At 55.0% G+C, this 18,697-nt stretch overlaps 3 protein-coding genes across 3 annotated transcripts; 1 reads left to right on the top strand and 2 right to left on the bottom strand.

The window, feature by feature from the left end:
- Positions 1–3,352: 3,352 nt before the first annotated feature.
- Positions 3,353–4,620, bottom strand: LOC125554352. Its single transcript, XM_048717926.1, has one exon. It carries the CDS (start codon positions 4,281–4,283, stop codon positions 3,642–3,644), a length of 642 nt encoding a protein of 213 aa, XP_048573883.1. The 5' UTR covers positions 4,284–4,620; the 3' UTR covers positions 3,353–3,641.
- Positions 4,621–7,607: 2,987 nt separating this feature from the next.
- On the bottom strand, positions 7,608–8,885 carry LOC125554351. The gene has a single exon (XM_048717925.1). The coding sequence runs from the start codon at positions 8,531–8,533 to the stop codon at positions 7,841–7,843; it is 693 nt and encodes a 230-aa protein (XP_048573882.1). The 5' UTR covers positions 8,534–8,885; the 3' UTR covers positions 7,608–7,840.
- A 6,183-nt stretch (positions 8,886–15,068) lies between these two features.
- Positions 15,069–17,838, top strand: LOC125553047 (IAA-amino acid hydrolase ILR1-like 4). The gene is made up of 2 exons (XM_048716797.1): positions 15,069–15,577; positions 16,662–17,838. The coding sequence occupies exons 1-2, from the start codon at positions 15,296–15,298 to the stop codon at positions 17,634–17,636; spliced, it is 1,257 nt and encodes a 418-aa protein (XP_048572754.1). The 5' UTR covers positions 15,069–15,295; the 3' UTR covers positions 17,637–17,838.
- Positions 17,839–18,697: the final 859 nt, after the last annotated feature.

Genomic DNA, 18,697 nt, shown 5'->3' with positions numbered 1-18,697 from the left:
GGAGGTGGAGGAGGACGACAACGACGATGATCCGGATGATATAGTCGACAATCCGAAGAAGAGGAGAAAGCTTCAACATGCGAAAGGACAAGCTATTGTGCGATAGCTTGGCCATTAGCACTGATCTAATCCATGTCACGGAGCAAAATGGCACAACCTTTTTGAGGAACATTCACATGTAGTTTCATGAACACAAGCATTTCGCGCCCTACTTCGACGCGTTCATCGGCAACCGTGAATGAAAGTCCCTTAACCATCGATGATACACCATCTAAGAGATCGTGTCCAAATATTGTGGGCACTTGAAGCATCTCATCTCACGGTGGCCTAGCAGTGCACAAATCATCGAGGAAGTAAGTTTATCACTAGCCTGATATGCTTTAGTTTTGTTGATCACTAGCCGGACATGTATTGTTTTGTTGCTCACTAGACGAATATGAATTGTCGACAATGTTTCTCTTTGTAGCCTCCTCACCATCATGCATTGTTGGTTGAAATTGAATGGGCAACCGGAGTAGAACCTTTTCATTGCCAAGACCGCCGCCCAAGCCAACGAGGAAGAAACCGGTGACCTTACCGACCCAACCCAAGAACGCCAAAGAAGATTAGAAGAAATTTATGGGGGAAGAAGTGGGAGGAGGAGAGGCGAAGCGAGAAGGTGCGGCGGCCAAGCTGATGGAGAGATTCGAGGACATCTTGGCGAAGAAGGACGAGGTATGCGTGAGGCGCTCAGACATCAAGGAGGAGAAGAAGGTGGGGAGGTTCAAACTATGAAGGCGACGGACAAGAAGTTCAAACTCGAAGAGAGGACCATGATCGAAAAGAGGAAGGCCGCGCTCGAGGAAGAGAAGTTGAAGATCACCGCTAATGCGGAGGACGCCAAAATGTTGACCTTGAATATGGACTCTCTAAATGCGGGCGCATGAATCATCGTGCAATCCGTCTGCTACCAGATGTTGCAGTGGCAGAAAGATCAGTTGGCGGCCGCGGAGAATGAGGACGTGGCAAAGGCGTACGCGGACACGAGCGCAGAGGCAGAGGCTACCTACGCAGCGGCGATGGCACCTCCTTGATCGGTGAGCAGACGGCTGGGATTGCCGGTCCGGCAGGACAGAAATGCACGGACTGCTGGACTGATGTTCTTTCAAATTCGGCATGTAAAAGCTAAGCATATTTGTCTATTTTTGGTTGTGATTCGACATGCGATCCAGCGCTGGTGTGGTCTGACGGACTAGGTGGATCGCAGTACATTTAATTTTAAATTTACTAACGGACATATACATGATTACATTGGATGGAGGCCTCCCGCATTCATGTCCATAGACTGGTCCCCTGTCGCAAACGGATGCAGGAGAAAATTGCGGGTTGCCTTGGAGATGAACAGGGAAGGGTGTGACCGTCTTTTCTCTCTCTCTACTGTACTGGATGTGTTCTTTAATTTTGGCACGCGTTTTCTGAAGTACGGTATCATCCGAGTGTTTTCCTAGATAACGCGTTTTTTTGTCGTGGTCCCTGTCCGTCTCCGGATGCAGGGGATCAGAATGCTGTCTCTCTGTCAGTTGCCAATCAGGGTCTCAAGACTCTCAAACAAGCATGCGTTCAGTTTAGCTGCCTCAACCTTGTGCCTTAAGCGCCTACTTTTGTGTCTATGACATGTGAGCCAAACAGGTGGTTGGCCCACATGTCAGTGACCCAAAGGCAGGTGTCTTTAAGGCACCGAAGCTGCGTTCCAGTCACTTAGGCTGCGTTCGGCAACCATTCAGTCCTCGATCATGGAGCGGAGCGGACGGAGTATCGTTTCAGCCGCTTTATAAATTACAACTGGCTGACGCTCCGCTCCGGAACGGAGTTACAGAGCCGGAGGAAATCCGAACAGGCCTTTAGTCAACCTTCAAAGTCATGCCAACTCCTCCCAGCAACATCAACGAAATTGCACTGCAGTGCACATTCTATCCATCATCCTACAGTCGTTGCAACCCTCAAAGTCGCCGGTACCGCAGCCGGTCGCGGAGGTGCTCGCGGTCTGACTTCCCGCAGTCAGCCCCCTTCATCACCGGCGGCCCTTCCTCTCCCCTGAGCCACGGTGAGGGCTCTCGTGGTTGACGACAAGACTACACTGATAGTGACAGTCACGAAGCCCCTCAAGGCGGGTACTTGTTGGCGCTGCTCCGCCCCCTGCGACCTTGGACCCTCGTCCCTCCGGTGTTCATGGTTGTCGGCGTCCTCTGTCGGGTGGCTCCGGCCTTGGCGACCCAACAACTGTGTTCCTTCCAGCTCGCGTGGCTCCTCTACGCCCCGACGGTTATGGCCACGACAGCTAGGATCTACGTCTCTCTAGTCCTACCTGCTGGCGTTGCTATTCGCCGTCGCCCAACCCCCTCGTGGTTTGCTTCGCTGCTTGCCCTACCTTGTATGCCTCAAAACCTCACATTTTACCAGATCCAATGCTCGTGGGTTCGGAGGAGGTGCCACTCTTCGACGGCAGATGCAACCCCGCCAACCCCCTTCCGACATGGTGGCTCCGACCGACGTTGGCTTTCTCATCTTCGTTTCCGGAGATGGTGGCTATGGAATTGCTCAGCCTCAGGCTAGAGAGAAATCCCTGCTTGGCTTGCCGATTCTGGCAACGACAACGTCTGTGGATGTCGTTTTCTTCTTGGACGCGATGTCAAGGCCCGCGTTCGTGTCATGTGTTGCACCCTTATTTGTAGTTATAATATTTCTTTTGTCAATGCAATGGTACGCAAGCTTTGTGTGTTGGTGAAATGCTTCAGCGAGCGATTCAAATATTCCGATGCCGGCCGTTCTGTCAGTAACCAGATATCATGTCATTGCAAGAGTAGTGCGATTGTTTTGAATGTTGGCATGAGAGCTACTACCAAATCCTTTGATTACAAAAGGGGTAATGGTGAAGACAGAGAAGGGTGTGACTGTCTGTCTGTCTGTTTCTCTCTCGGTTGTTGTACTCAACGTGTTGTTTAACTTTGCCACGGACGCGCTTTCTGAACGTGTTCTTTGCCGTTACAGCGACGCAAGCATTACATAACTGTTAGAGGTGAAGATGGAGGAACTTTAGACTCCTGGACAACGCGTTTTTTGTCCTTGTCTCTGTAGTAAGTACTCTAGAATGCTGGCCTCTCCTCTCTGTCATTCCCAATCATGGCCTCAACAACCCCCCCGCGTTCAGTTTAGGTTTAGCTGCCTCCACCTTGTGCGTCCGAGGTCCGACAGAGCCAACATGCCCCCAACAAACCAGTCGCTGGTCAACTCTCAAAGTCATGGCAACTCCTCCTCCTAGCAACATCAACCAAATTAATTACAGTGCACATTCTATCAAGCATCCACATGAATCAGCACAGAGCAAGCAACAAGTTTGATTAATGATCATGACATTGGCATCGAATCTACTCCGTACCAAGCACGTACAGCAACAGCAACCTCTAAATCTAATCGACCACCAACAAATGAAAAATCCCACGTTTCCCATGTGAAAGAGGAGCAGAATTGATGCTTGTTCTGCACCAGCACTAGCGACGAACCCAGCACCCGTCGACAACACACTACATTTTTACAGCACGAAACGAAATCCAAGGAAATTAGCTGGTGGCAAGCAAAGCAATGGCGGGCGCCGGGGCTGCCGGCTAGCAGCCGGAGATCTTGGCCCGGAGGATGGTGCACTTGGACTTCTGGAAGGAGGTGGCGGCCACGTCCGGGTCCACCAGCTGCAGGCTCACCGGGCAGATGACGGCCAGCGGGCACTTGGTCTTGCGCCCCTTGTACTGCATCACCGTGTCCAGCCGCACCTCCACCTCGAACCTGCCGGCCTCCTTCTGCCTGGCGAACTCCGCCGCGCCGGCGGGCGGCAGCTTCGGCAGCGCCCGGTCGACGCCGCCCACCTTGAGGCGCAGCGTGGTCTCCTTCCGGGCGCCGAGGTCGAAGGCCGCCACGGTGCCGGACTCGTCGAAGCGGGTGCCGTTGAAGGAGAAGGCCACGGCCACTAGCCCGTAGCTGATGGCGTAGTGCAGGTTGGGGTTGCGCATCGACACAAACGCCGTCGCGTTGTAGGACAGCAGCTGGAGCGGCGACTTGGCGGTGGTGGAGTTGGGCGACGGGGCGAGGTCGAAGCGCGTGAGCAGGGCGTCCTCGGACATGGCCGTCGGCGGCTTGATGACGGCGAAGGCGAGGATGAGGACGACGAGGACGCCCCCGAGCACGAGCAGGATCGCCGCCCAGATGGCGATCTTGGTCCAGTTCCACTCTTCGTACTCCCAGAAGGTGCCCATGGCTTGCCTCGCCTGGCTGGTGGTCGGATGGGGACGGGGAGAGAAGCGTGGAGCTGGAGCGCGAAGTCCGGCGAGGAGGGGGAGGGGCCGGTGACCAGAAGAGAGGCTGGAGCCGGAGACTTATGGCGAGCGGGTCTTGTGGCTGTGGCCAATGGGCATCCAGATTCCAGACGAGAGCAGAGAAAGACCAAGACCAAGGTCAGTGGGGTCGTATAAACAAAGGGTGAAAATAGAAAGTTACCGTTGGTCACCATCTCAGATGGTAGCTGCTTCGGCCAGTTGGTAGTGCTGGAGCATTCGTGTTTTATGCTCACTTTTTTTTTCCGTGATTGTTATTTGAAATTGACCGAAAATGGTTCGTGCGTCAGTCAATTCTGCGAATGACACGGTTGGCCGCGGCATCACCGGAGAGGAAATTTTCTTTTTCCCGAAAAAACTTTTAATCTATTCATCAACTTTTATGATAATACAAAGAACATCGGCGAGAATAATCCTACAAAAGACCGAGCCTGGAATGAGCCAGAGATAGGACGACATTGTTAGCGCTAGACAAGAGAGGGTTTAGAGGGATGGCTGGTGCGGTCATGAAATGGACGAAAACGCGCTCGGGCATGGTGGGGCGCCATCAATGTCGGCCACGGTTGCCGATGACTCTAAAATGCATCTTGTTTTACCGAAGTTTTCTCCTTGCTTTGCATTTGATTTCTTTTGTTGGTTTTCGTTCTTAACTGCTCATTATATTATGAAATTGGAGAATCTTGATCATTCACAAATTGACTGCATGGAAAACCAATACCGGAATCGTGAAGAAGAAGAGGAGACCAACAACTTTACGGTTTATTTCATCGAAACCAAGATTTCAATGGAAACCAACACCGAGATTGCACATTTGAGGAGTTGCGCCAGTGCGTCTTCGAGGGAAAGCCGTGCGTCTTTGCCATTCATTCTTGCTTCAGGGTCATCCCACTGGGCTGAACAAGCACTACACTAAGAGTATCTCCAACAGACGGCTCAAATGACGCGCTCGCGCGGTAAACCCAGCTTTTAGCGCCCGCGGGGCGGTTTGCCGCGCTTCAGCGGCCGCGGAAAACAAGCGCGCGCCGGAACCGTTTGCGCGCGCGCGAAAAGGCACCAGCTCGCGCGCAAGATTTGGCGCGCCGCTTCGCGCGCCTATAAAGCTGCGCGCCGCTTCGCCACGCGCTTCTCCACACTTCCTCTTCTCCTTTTTCTCTCCCTCTCTGCCATGCGCCGCCATGCCGCCGCGCCGCCGAGGAGCGTCCGGCTACCGCGGCGTCCGCCTGCGCCCCAACGGCTGCTACACCGCGGAGATACGCTCCGGCGAACTCCGGCTCGGCCTCGGCACGTACAGGACGGCGCGCGAGGCCGCCTGCGCGTACGACGCGGCCGCGCGGCCAGATGAACTTTCAAGATGTGTACACACTCCAGCAAGCGCTCAACCTCGCCCCTCTGCCTCGTCTGAACACGGCGGAAGACCGTGCGGAGCACGCCGAGCGGCAACGCCGCCTCCTCGTCGCCTAGAAGGACGAGCGGGTCATGGCGGAGTGGCGCCAGCGCCACCCGGAGGACGTCGCCTACGAGTAGGCCTACTGGGCAAGGCGCCGCGAGGAGGACACGCGAATGCGCCGCAAGACGCGGTTGGAAAGGCGTCAGCGAAAGGCGTTGGCGAATGCGCAGTCCGACATCGTTGCAGCAGGTGGGCAGTCGTTCTTCGCGCCGAACGATGATCGGTGGCTGGACATCTGGCTAGACACCTCAGACGACACCGTCGAGGATGATAATGGTGATGATGATAGCGACTTAGAGTAGTTTCTATCTAGTTGCGCCGTAGTTTATCTATGCTTTCGAACTATCTATCTAGTTGCACCGATGTAAAATACCTTTGTATCGTTTTTTATTTATGCAATCTATCTAGTTTTTATTTTATCTATGTGTTCGAAAATTAAAAAAAATGTTGTGTGCGCGCTGCATTTTTTGCGCGCTGCATTTTAGCGCGGCTGCTGGAGCGGACGCAGCGCACCGCGCCAAACCAGCCGATGGGCGCGCGCTAAAGCTGTTTTTCGCGTGCGCCGCGTTGGGCGCCTGTTGAAGATGCTCTAAGTGAAAGCCTCTTGTTTCTGATGACCTCAAAGGTAAGAAGGCCGAGCAACCTGCTGCTAGGGCTGCTCCTACAGAGGACGGTCCCTCCACCCATGCACCTTCCATAATGATTTCCCCTATGGACAATAAGGAGAAGAGTAGAATATGTTTATCCGCGGTTTCAATTATCTTTTCAAGATGTGCAAGTCTTCTCATGAGCACCATGTCAGAGATGTTCATAGGGAAAGACGTGTGGATGAAGTTGAAGCCTCAGAAGACTGAGGAGATAGGTGTGCCAGCTCCACCAGGTCCTGAGGATATGAACAACATTGCCACTGACTTAAAAACCCTAAACCCCACACCCGACTTAATGGTCAAAACAAACGTTGTTGATTCTTAGTGCCACGTGGTACTGATGCCAGAAATCGGATTAAAATGGTCCAAATCTGTTATTGGTGTTTCTTGATTCTTTTTACCACTAGAGTTGTACTCCCAACGTTCTGAATTACTTGTCGCAGATATAGGTGTATCTAGATGTATTTTAGTACTAGATACATCCATTTCTGCGATGAGTAATTTGGAATGGAGGGAGTAGATTTTTTAGGCGGCCGGGGAATGTGGTGGCTAATCCAAATATCTGAAGGGAATGTGGTGTTTTTTTTGTAATTCACTTACCTTAAGCAAAGAATAAGACCAATTTTGCCTGCCCATGTGCCGAGTTTTCAATTTTCCCATATTTCCCGTATTTATTTATTTCTAACTTTCGCTTCTTAACCTTTCTTTTGTCTTTCATTTTTTTAAAACAGATATCATTCTATTATTAAATGTAATACTTCCTCCGTTTCTAAATATAAGTCTTTTTAGAGATTCAATGCGGACTACATACGGATGTATATAGACGTACTTTAGATTGTAGATTCACTCATTTTGCTTCGTATGTAGTTCATAGTGGAATCTCTAGAAAAACATATATTTAGAAACGGATGGAGTAGATTGGTAGAAAGTAAATACAATGTTCGTAATGTATAAAAAATAACTCATAGAAATATATTCCGCTTTTAGCAAAGAATAAGAGCCACTTTGCCGGCCCATGACCCGAATTTATAAAATTGATCACATTTTTCCGTATTTATTTATTTCTAACATTTGTGTTCTTTTTTTGACTTTTATTTTGTTTTGTAGTTATTTTTATTTCTATTTATAATCTGGTATTTTCTTTGTGAAAGATAATAGAAATGCTGCTTGTTCTGCAGTAATAGTTCTGCAACCTCTAATCTACCAACAGTTACACCAACTAGGGGACGGAAATTCGTTCTTTGGGTGACACTAGAAGAGCAATTGATGATTGTTCTCCACTAGTACTACTGATGAAGAACAAACACAGAGCAAGAACCGTTTTTTACAGACGGAAATGAAACCAAACCAAATCAAGTGGTGGCAACGGCTGGCGGGCGGGCGGGCTAGCAGCCGGAGATCTTGGCCCTGAGGACGGTGCACTTGGTCTTCTGGAAGGCGGTGGCGGCGACGTCCGGGTCGACGAGCTGCAGCCGGAGCGGGCAGACGATCCCCAGGGGGCACTTGGTCTTGCGGCCCTTGTACTGCATCACCGTGTCCAGCCGCACCTCCACCTCGAACACGCCGGCGTCCTTCTGCCTGGCGAACTCCGCCGCGCCGGCCGCCGTCAGCTTCGGCAGGGCGCGGCCGACGGCGCCGACCCTGAGGCGCACCGCGGCCTCCTTCCGGGCGCCGAGGTCGAGGGTCGGCACGGTGCCGGACTCGTCGAAGCGGGTGCCGTTGAAGGAGAAGGCCGCGGCGACGGCCCCGAAGGTGACGCCGTAGTGCAGGTTGGGATTGCGCAGGGAGACGGTGACCGTGGCGTTGTAGGACAGGAGCTGCAGCGGCGGCCTCGCCGTGGACGTGGAGTTGGGGGCCGGGGCGAGGTCAAAACGCGTGAGGAGGGCGTCGTCGGCGCTGGCCGTGGGCGGGTTGAGGACGGCGAAGGCGAGGACGAGGAGGGCGAGGGCGCCCCCGAGCACGGCCAGGACGACCAGGCAGACGATGGCCGTGGTCCAGCTGCACTCGCAGTCGCAGCAGTCCCGCTGGCGCTGCTTCTCCCACCACTTGCTCCACCAGTCGCGCTCCCAGAAGACCATGGCTGGCTCTGGCGCTGGCTTAGCTCAGCTGGTCGTGGATCTCTCCGGGCGGAGGCTGGGAGGGAGAGGAGCGTGGAGCGGGAGCGCGCACGGCAAGGGTAGAAGAAGAGGGCTGGAACTGGAAGCGGCCGGAGACTTGTGGCGAGGGGGTGGGTCTTCGGACGCGGCCAGATGTGTCCAGAGGAGACCAGGAAGAAGACCTGCCGCTGGCCGGGCCAGTGGGTCGTAGACAAAGGACAAGGTGACCGTTGGCTGTTATCCGTCTCCTCTCCCTCTCAGCCGTGGCAGCGGCATCCATGGCGATGGTGGTTGCCTCACCCAACCCAACCAGAGAGCACACTCTGTACTCTCTACGCGTTTTGTGTTTTTTTTTTCCTTTCCTTTCTTTCAAAAGAAGAGAGCGCGTTGGGAGAGCGTGGTCGAGCTGGGGCATCAACTGGTGCTGATAATGGCTCCATACTTGGGTTCCTTGATTCCAACGCTTTCTAGTATTATTTTATCTTTTGATTGAACCAAGATCAATGTTAAGCACGGTTTGAACAAATATGGAATTCGAAATTTGAAACTACAATGAAGCTGTTTTACCATGTTTGACTTGTATGATGTCAATTAGGCACATGTTGAGGCCAACTCCACCGCGCGACCCCAAACGGGCGTCCGTTTTGTCCGAATTCTGTCCGTTTGGACAGGGTGATGGGGTCGTGTCCGGGCCTGTCCTGGAATGCGGTGGCCATACGTCCAGCGCGCGGACGCACTGGCGGAGCTACGTGTTGATAAAATCGGCCGTGGCCCGCCCAGCTCATAGCAATTACAGTGGAGATTTGAGAGTAAACTCAGCCATGAGCTTGAAAATTATGGGTCTTCCTTTGTACCGGCCCGCCCTTGTTTTCTGCCGTAGCTCCGCCACTGCGCGGACGCATCCCCACCGCATCCTGTCCGCGTACATTTTTTTTAAGTCTTTAATCATTCATTTTCGATACATTAAGAATACATCATTATATTTTGACTAGTAAAGTAAGACCAAAGAAAATAAGAACAACAAGAATACATTTTAGAAGGTACCCAACTTCCATAACTGCTCCCTTGAGTTGTGTTAGGGCCTTCTCGATGCACTCATTGTTGATCTGTGGAGGAGGCTCGATCTGGCATCCTCCTTTCTTCTTCAAGCCAGAAGTCGATGTTGCTTCCTCACACCTAGTCTCGTGTCTAGCCTCTAATCTAGCAACAAGTGCACTTGTCTCATCTACAGCCTCTATGCTAACTAAAAGTGCACGAATATGTACTAAATTCCGCTCTATCAATATATCGATGTACTCTTCTTTCCAATACCAAAACTTGCATCCATGCTACACAATAAAATTTGTAGTTAGCACAACTAGTCAAAACAAGAGCACAAACCGAAGCTAAAAAGAGCACATACCCCATCGTTTAAGCACTTGATGAACACCCATCCGGGATGTTCCGGCGTTGTAGACACGTGGCGCACGACCATCCTTGGGCAGTGGTCGCACTTAATGAGTGGCAACGGTGCGCCGGCGAGGTTTCGGGCAAGCACCGAGCCCGACCGGCCGCCATTCGTGTATCTGCCGGCGGACCACCGACGGTGCAGATCCGAGCGGCTAGAGGAGGAGCCACTGCCTGCATGTGGCCTTGCGGCCCTGCCAGGGCCTTCCGGCGAGGTGCCCGGCCAGTCCATGGCGCGGCCCGGCCTCCCACAGCCCTTGACGATGCTCGTTTCACCGCGTCCCATACCTCCTCCGGGCAGAAGGGCATGTCGAGGTCGGAGAGGTCGCTCCCTGCGATGAGCTACGACAGGTCCATCGTGTGGTCACGCTCGATCGCCGTGCCAAGCAGCGCGTCGTAATGCTTGAAGGCAGCCTCGGCCATCTCGCCGTGATCGGTGAGGAGAATGCCGTTTGCGGAGAGGCGGAAGATGCGATTCTTCTGTCTTCGGAACGAGCATTGCCTGTGGAAGAAGGCAGTGTTGGCGTCGCCGTCTTTGAGGGTGGCAATGCGGGCGCGCTGTCTAGCGATCGTCCGTTCCAGGGAGGCGAGCCCGAGGTATGAGACTTTCAGCTGTTTGCGCAGCCAGTCCTCCGGTGGGGTGAGGATGCGGTCGTCCTAGGCTTTGTCAAAGCGCGCGATGAGCTCTCGAGCGATGGCCAGCTTGGTCTTCACATTGCCCACAACCTTGGCGCTCCAACTCGTCAAGGAGCGCGCCGTGGCCTGGAACCGCAGCATTAGACGTCGGAATGGGTCGGGGTCATGGACGGAGCCCCAAGCCGCAGCCACCGTGTCGTGGAATCTGTCGAGGCGCAGCCAGTGTTCCTCGAAGTGGAACCTGCGATGTAGCGTATGTGCGGGGGCGCAGTCCAGCAGCAAGGGCGTGTGGTCTGACACGACGGATGCCAAGCAAGTCAAGTGGCATTCGCCATGTCCGTCTTCCCAGTCCGACGTGCACAACACACGATCGAGGTGCACTAGGGTCGGTGGTGACTGCTCGTTCGACCACGTGTACCGACGCCCATTGAGGTATACCTCATTAAGCGCGAGATCGTTGACCAAGCGACGGAATTTTCCCATCATGCGCCGGTTGAGGTTGCCCGTGTTCTTGTCCTCAGAGCGTAGGATGAGGTTGAAGTCGCCGCATAGCATCCATGGCCTGTGATAGTCCGCCTTGATCTCGCGTAGCTCTTCCAAGAATGCGATCTTGGCCGCATCGTCTTGTGGCCCGTAAACGACCGTGATCCACCAAGGCGTTCCTCCGGTGGTAGCGACGCGGGCCGAGATGGCGTTGCTGGTAAACAGGGGGTCCGAGATGGACACGACCTTGGTATTCCACGCAAGCAGGATGCCGCCGCGCGTGCCCTGTGCCGGGAGGTACGTGTAATCATCAAACTCCGAGCCAAGCGTGTCGAGAACGACGGACGAGCAGAGCAACTCAATCTTCGTTTCTTGCAAGCATACAATGGAGGCGCCGGTCGTGTCGAGCAGCGTGCGGACGGCGTGGCGCCACGCACGGGCGTTGAGACCGTGGACGTTCCATACAGCTATCTTGAGGCCGTGATCCATAGAGGGTGGATCGACGGTGGGTATCCTCCAGGGAGGCCTAACTCACGCACACCGGGTCGACGCGCGCCGCCGCTGGCAGCCGCTCCGCCAAGCTAGCTGGGATCTCGCGATCGACCAGCGCGGCGATGGCCGACAACACGGACATCGGAATGGGTGCCACGAATAGGTTGTCGTATGCCTTCATCTCAGCGGCCGAGATCATCTGGTTGGTCCCCATGATTCCCAGCATGCGGAGGACCTGCACTTGTGCGCGCCTGGCAGCTGTGGGAGGAGCAGCGGTTGTGGTCGTGGCAGAGGCAGAACGGCCACGGCGTGGAGCGAAGTCGAGTGGGCGATGGGGCTTCTTCCCAGGCGCCGGCAAGGCCGCGTTGAGCTCTTTGGTGGCAGCGGCGAGAAAATCTCCCAGCGTCCAGGAGCGAGCAGCGGGCGGCCCACGTGAACGTCGCATGATAATGGGCGGGGAGGCGAAACGGCCGCGCCCAGACCCATGCACGCACGGACGTGCCGGCTCGGGGTTGGCCGGGGCAGTCATGGCGGGCCCGGGGGTGACTGGGGCCGCTGGGGTCTGCATGGGTGTCTGTGGGTCTTGCCGCACAGGAGTGTGCGGTTCAGCATGGGCGGGAGATGTGGCGTGAAGCTCAAGTCCCGCGCTATCCAATCCCTCGCGCTCGAGCGTAGTTGGTGGAGATGCGACCTGGTCAGCGCGTGGGATTGGCGCCCCCACAGGCTCAGACGTGGGGGATACACTGCTTTGGCCCGACAAGGTGGGTGTCAGCGCTGGCGGAGCCAGCTGCGAGTCAGGCACTGCGCATAGCACGGCCAGATCCCGACAAGATGAGAGGGCATGAGTGGCCGTAGGTGGCCCCGCGGGATTGTCCTCGGGTTGGGAGGCCACCGGATCTGAGGGGGCAGGAGCGACGGATGGTGGCCCAACAGGATCATCCTCGGGCAGGGAGACCACAGGATTCGAAATGCCGTGTGGGACCGAAGCGGCTGCATCCAGTGGCAGGTCGCCAGCTGTCCCTGGTGAGTCTGGCCGCGCAGCGACAGTGGCACCGTCAGCACTGCGGCCCTGGCCCACGGGCAAAGTGCACCCCACTTTCCTTTTACCCTTTCCTTTTCTGGCGTGATGACGACGACGTGGGGCTCCTTGTTGGCCAGGCCACGGCAACATGTCCCTCCGAGCCTGGCTGGCCGTATGCGCTGCCGCGCCGGACGGGGCCGGCCAGCTCGCCGCCATGGCCACGCCGTCTGCGCGGGAGGTGAGGTCTCCGATGCGCCATCCAAGGCAATCCATAGCCATACCGTCAGCACGGCCGGCGGGCCTTGTCTCCGAGCGCCGGCGCTTGCGGCCGCGTCGGCGGGCGCGGCCTTGGCCGTGGCCTGGCCCATCATCGTTGCCGTTGCCGGCGCCCTGATCCGGGTCGGGGTCTGGTCCTTCCAGTGCGCGATGAGGCGTGGCTCTGATCATCTCGGCGCGGACGATGTCGATGGAGATCGGGTATGTGAGAATTCTGACGGACGGAGCTTCGGAACTAGAGCACGCTGGAATTTGCTCGACGACCTCCAGGACGGCTGCGGGCCGGATGCGTGCCGGGTCGTGCGTGCGACCGGACATGCGGAATGTGGCGAGGTCGTCGCGGGAGCGGGTGTGGGGGTGAAGACGCTCGATCCAGCAGCTCCTCCGAAGAATGTGCTCAGCGGTAGAGAGGTGCCAGGCTTGGGCGGGGATGCCGCGGAGTTCGAGCTCGACGCGGTACTCAAACCCGCCGAAGCCTACGTGGGCAAGCTTGCTCCATGGACGCATCGAGAGGGAGAAACGGGGCGAGCGAATGAAGTGCTCGCCGGCGAGTCGATCCATGGCGGCCTGAGAGCCGAAGAGGATCAGGAAATCTTCCGGGTGGTGCGCATGCACGGCGAAGTCCCCCTCGACCAGACCAAAGGCGTCGTAGAGCGCCGCAGCGACCTCGTCGCTGGCGACCTGCGGTCGGTTGCCGGTGACAGAAGCCACCAGCGCGCGGGCCAAGACCCGCTCCGCCTCCTCCATCTCCACGGTGTGCGACACAATGACGCGCTCCGGCACGAGCGGGCGGGCGTCAGGCGTCGGCACGACCGGAGCGACTCGGGGAGGTGGCGGCAGGATGGTGGCCTGGGGGCGAGGAGGTGCCGCGACGGTCTGCTGGGAGCTGCCGGGTGGGCGGGGACGACGTTCCGCCTCTTGGCTGCTGGCGTCGCAGGAGCGGGAGTCGTGGCCGGAAGTGAGGCAGCGACGGCATCTGATCTCGTTGGTGCAGTCCCGCACGCTGTGGCCGGGGTCTAGGCAGAGGAAGCAGACTCCGGCCACCTCTTCAGGAGAAGGGCTGCGCGGGCGGCGCGGCGGGGAGCGGGGCGCGGCGACCTGCCGCGGGCGTCGGCGGCGGTTCCTGCGCCTGGGCTGCTGGACCCCGTCCGCATCGACCGTGGTGGCGCCGGAGACGCGGTGCACTTCAGAGCGAGGGCCGAGCCGAGTCCTGGCAGGCTGCCTGGGTGGCGCCAGCGACGCAGGTGGAGCCGCAGGGCGTCGCGCGACCTTGCAGTAGGAGCGCGCGGAGGACTCGCTCCCCGAGTCGAGCCAGCGGTCGCCGGAGGACACGCGCTCGTCGGAGAGGGTCACACCGCGTTCGGCGAGGTCAGCGCTAGAGGACGCCATGAGGCTGGGGGACGGGGAGGAAGGTCGGGTCCCGCCACTCAAACCAAGGACATTGTAAACGAAGAGCTCTAGCGAATTTTCCAAGGTGCAACACACTACGCACTTAGATTTCTTCTCTTGTGTAGGTCTTTTAGTGCTCGGTCATCTAGTCTTCTCCGTATGGATATCTCCACTCGATACATCGGTGTTCATTAGTCTCTGCTACATGTGCTCATTCTTCATCTTGGGTATCGGCTGACTTGCAATCCTTTACGCCATTCGCTGGTTTCCTCGGAGGATCTCAAACGGCTTTCGGTCGAGGGCGGAGGACTTGGGACACGTTGCGATGCTAGCAACTGTTTTTTGTTTGTTTTTTGAGAATCTCCAGCCAGCAATTGTAGAGCCGTGAAAGGGAAACTCTGGTATCGATCTTTATCTGATTAAGGAAGGTCCAGGTGGTGACTGGTCGACTTGGCTAATGCCAAACATCTTTAAAGTGACTTTCATCACGCTAGCGGCACGATTTTTTTACTTCTTTTTGTGCGGGTGCACTAGCCGCATGGCCGTCATGGAAATTAAAGTGAAAATTGCAAACTTCGAGGAAGTGCGTGTGATGTGAAGCATGAGGCGAGGGAATCAAATTGCGAAGCACACGGTGTATCAAAAGCTGATGCTTCTCTAGACGAGGGGCTCCACGAACCGTGGTTTTTTCATGGAATAAAACTACTGTAGTTTATTACACCCCTCACAAAAAAAGAAGAAGAGAAACATGAGGCGTGTACTGTATGTACGACGAGAGGAGCCCTCGTGGTTGTCGCCGGCGAGAGCGTTGAGCAATACGACCACGCCCGCCCACGTCGCGACGCTGGATGCATGCCACACCTCATTAACTCCACTTGAAAGACCTCACATAGCTCTACCTCAGTCTGCTACGTACGCACGCACGCGCCCTTCTGACCATCTCCTCTCCTCTCCTCCTCCACCCTCGTGGAAGCTGCTCTTGTTCGGCCGGCGACCGATCGATGGCGGCCGCGGCGGCGCTGGGACCGGAGCTGCTGGAGGAGGCGCGGGCGCCGGGGTTCGCGGCGTGGATGCTGGGGCTGCGGCGGCAGATCCACCAGCACCCGGAGCTGGCCTTCCAGGAGCACCGCACCTCGGCGCTCGTGCGCGCCGAGCTGGACGCCCTCGCCATCCCCTACGTCTGGCCCGTCGCGCGCACCGGCGTCGTCGCCACCATCTCCGGCGGCGCCGGCCCGGGCCCCGTGTTCGCGCTCCGGGCCGACATGGACGCGCTCCCCATCCAGGTCCGTACACCGACCACGTCCACTAATGATGGAAACAGTAGTACTAGTAGTATTACCGCGAACACGAACGCGATGTGGTCGATTGATTCTTTCCGACATGGCCCGTACAGATTTTGTCAGCAGACATTTCAATCTCTGCCCCCAACACAAGCTCATCAATTTCTTTCCAACATGAACATGCTTGGATTTACTGTATAATCTTGTACTGTAGTATTGTACGGTTAAAAAGGACAGAAATTCAGGAGGGCAGTAATCATGCGAGGATGGATATTTTTCGCACCAAATTGTACTCCGTACTATCTACCTATGATACGTTCCTTCTCTGAAAACCAATTTTTTAGTGAGGATCACGAGATTTCTGTGAACCAACCGAGTGATCACTGTATATAGGAACATTGTGGTTGCGTGTATGGTTTTGTGTGCCGTGCTGATGCAGAAACTACTACCAACGACACAACACACAGGACTATTTTGATAGCGACCACCAACAAAATTAAGCTGCAGCTTTATCGCTTGTTTGCAAAGTCATCTTAGGATTTTTTTTATCAGTAATGTTAAAAATCTGATGTCAGATTTTTAATCATGGCAAATCAAAGGTCTTTCATGAAAAATCTAGATGTCGCGAGGATGGCAGTTTTCTTTAGCAAGCATAACAAATCCGTGCCGGAATTTGTCATCCCCGTGACAACTAAATTTGCCATAAAAGATGTTTCGTTGCCATGCCCAACAATCTGAGATTGATTTGTAGCATCCTTTTTTCTTTACATGATTCCGAAAACATGGGAATACCAAAAAAAAACACAGAATTTAGACATGATATTATGTCTAAAATAGAGTATCGTGAAAAATATAAGGTTTTCAGTCTTTTCACGAAATAAGAATAGGAAAAACTCAGGATTAAGAATAGTCAACCCAATGTTTTTTGAAATTCAAAACGAGGCAAAGAAAATTTTCCCTTTCGTTTTTTCTCTCTCCATTTCTCCTATGAATCATAGATGTCCACCAAACAACTTTGTCTAGCTAATTCTTGTAGATACGTGTGCATGCCATTGCAATTGATTGATTTCTATTGGCGTGCGTGTAGGAGATGGTGGAGTGGGAGTTCAAGAGCAAGGAGGACGGCAAGATGCACGCCTGTGGCCACGACGCCCACGTCGCCATGCTCCTCGGCGCCGCCAAGTTGCTCCAGTCCCGCAAGGACGGCCTCGCGGGCACGGTGAAGCTCGTCTTCCAGCCGGCGGAGGAGAGCCACGGCGGCGGGTACCACGTGCTTCAATCCGGCGTCCTGGACGACGTGGCCGCCATCTTCGCCGTGCACATCGACACGCACCTCCGCGCCGGCGCCGTCGGGTCCAGGCCGGGGCCGTTCCTCGCCGGGTCGGCCCGCTTCAAGGCCACCATAACCGGGAAGGGCGGCCACGGCGCCATGCCGCACGCCGCCGTCGACCCGGTCGTGGCCGCCTGCTCCGCCGTGCTCAGCCTGCAGCAGCTCGTCGCCCGCGAGACCGACCCGCTGCAGGGCGCGGTGGTCTCGGTGACCACCATCAGGGGCGGCGAGACGTTCAACGTCATCCCGGAGTCCGTGACGCTGGGCGGCACCTTCAGGAGCATGACGACGCCGGGGATGCGCTACCTGATGAGGAGGATCAGGGAGGTGGTCGAGGGGCAGGCGGTGGTGGGGCGGTGCGCGGCGACGGTGGACTTCATGGAGGAGGAGCTCCGGCCGTACCCGGCCACGGTGAACGACGAGGGCGTGTACGCGCACGCCAGGGCGGTGGCGGAGAGCATGCTGGGGCCAGCGAACGTCAGGTTGTCCCTGCAGATCATGGCCGCCGAGGACTTCGGGTTCTACGCCGAGAAGATCCCGGCCGCCTTCTTCGGCCTCGGCGTCCGCGCCGGCGGCGAGGAGGACGAGGTGCACCACGTGCACACGCCGCGCATGGTCATCGACGAGGAGGCCCTCCCCGTCGGAGCCGCACTGCACGCCGCCGTGGCCATCGAGTTCTTGAACAAGCACGCGCGTGCTTGTGCTACGGCGTCGCGTCCCGCGGCCGCGTAGGTGCTCTGCTTTCGCCTCTGTTTCTGAAGGGTAAAAGATGTGTTTGGACTGCGGATTGGAAGGTTTGCCCCTGCAACAAATCTGGATGAACATTTCTTTCGCGAGGGATCTAGATGAACATTTTACCTAAAAAAAAGTCTACCTGAACATTGAAGAAGGCCAGTCCAATGAGAGGGAATTTTTCTACCATTTTCTGTTCAAACAGGAGTCTGGATCCATTATAAAAATTCATTAGAAATATAAAGACCATCATCATAAAAAAAGAAATACCAGGAGTCATAGAACTTGCGTCACATGTTCAATTTGATGCTAGAACTTTAAAAATACGGTTTTGTAGTCACTTAACTTAAGAAAGTATCCTGTGCAACGACAGAATCTGTGCACCTGATGCACCAAGGACTCATGAGCCGTCGGATGAAGAACAAAGGGACAAGATTCACTGCTGTGGTGGGCTGCTTGCACATTTGCAAAATACATCTTGTACTTTTGTAGCCCGCTCCTTGTTTTTGCATAATGGAGCAGAGCAGGACAAAATCTGTTCCTTTGCAAACTAATTTCGCTACATCTCTCATTCTTTTTTTTTTGCGGGACGCTACATCTCTCATTAATTTAATTGTTCGCGAGAGCTGCTACCGAGAGACGAGGAGTTCATCTCACATAGCTATATGCAGTCACGCCATGTCCTCTGTTAATTGCATCCGTGCTATGTATGTGCAAAGAAATGTTCCAACACCATTCCGGATGCCTCATAGCTGATGCTTTGTACATTACTTACAAAAAATAAAATAAAATAGAAACAGTAGCAACGGACTGGGCAGAAACAAACCATGAATAATCCAGTTCATGACTTGAAAATCGCATCACCGATTGATTGGACATATGTATAACTTGACGTACATATTTGGCATCACAAATTCAGTTCTTACACACACACACACACACACACACACACACACACACACACACACACACACACACACACACACACACACATATATATGTATATATATAATGGAATACTTTACAGGAAGCGTCAAGTGCCGCTATTTTTTTAGAAAAGG

This window comes from Triticum urartu, chromosome 4 (assembly GCF_003073215.2).
Source record: "Triticum urartu cultivar G1812 chromosome 4, Tu2.1, whole genome shotgun sequence".
NCBI lineage: Eukaryota > Viridiplantae > Streptophyta > Magnoliopsida > Poales > Poaceae > Triticum > Triticum urartu.
Note: the sequence above shows the minus strand (reverse complement) of the source record. Positions and strands in the feature narration are given on the sequence as shown.

What these genes read in the sequence shown, in the direction of transcription:
- LOC125554352 (XM_048717926.1), bottom strand. Translation starts at nt 4,283, where the DNA reads ATGGGCACCTTCTGGGAGTACGAAGAGTGGAACTGGACCAAGATCGCC.
- LOC125554351 (XM_048717925.1), bottom strand. Translation starts at nt 8,533, where the DNA reads ATGGTCTTCTGGGAGCGCGACTGGTGGAGCAAGTGGTGGGAGAAGCAG.
- LOC125553047 (XM_048716797.1), top strand. Translation starts at nt 15,296, where the DNA reads ATGGCGGCCGCGGCGGCGCTGGGACCGGAGCTGCTGGAGGAGGCGCGG. An exon ending in TGGACGCGCTCCCCATCCAG is followed by an intron (nt 15,578 to 16,661) that starts GTCCGTACACCG and finishes GCGTGCGTGTAG; the next exon opens with GAGATGGTGGAGTGGGAGTT.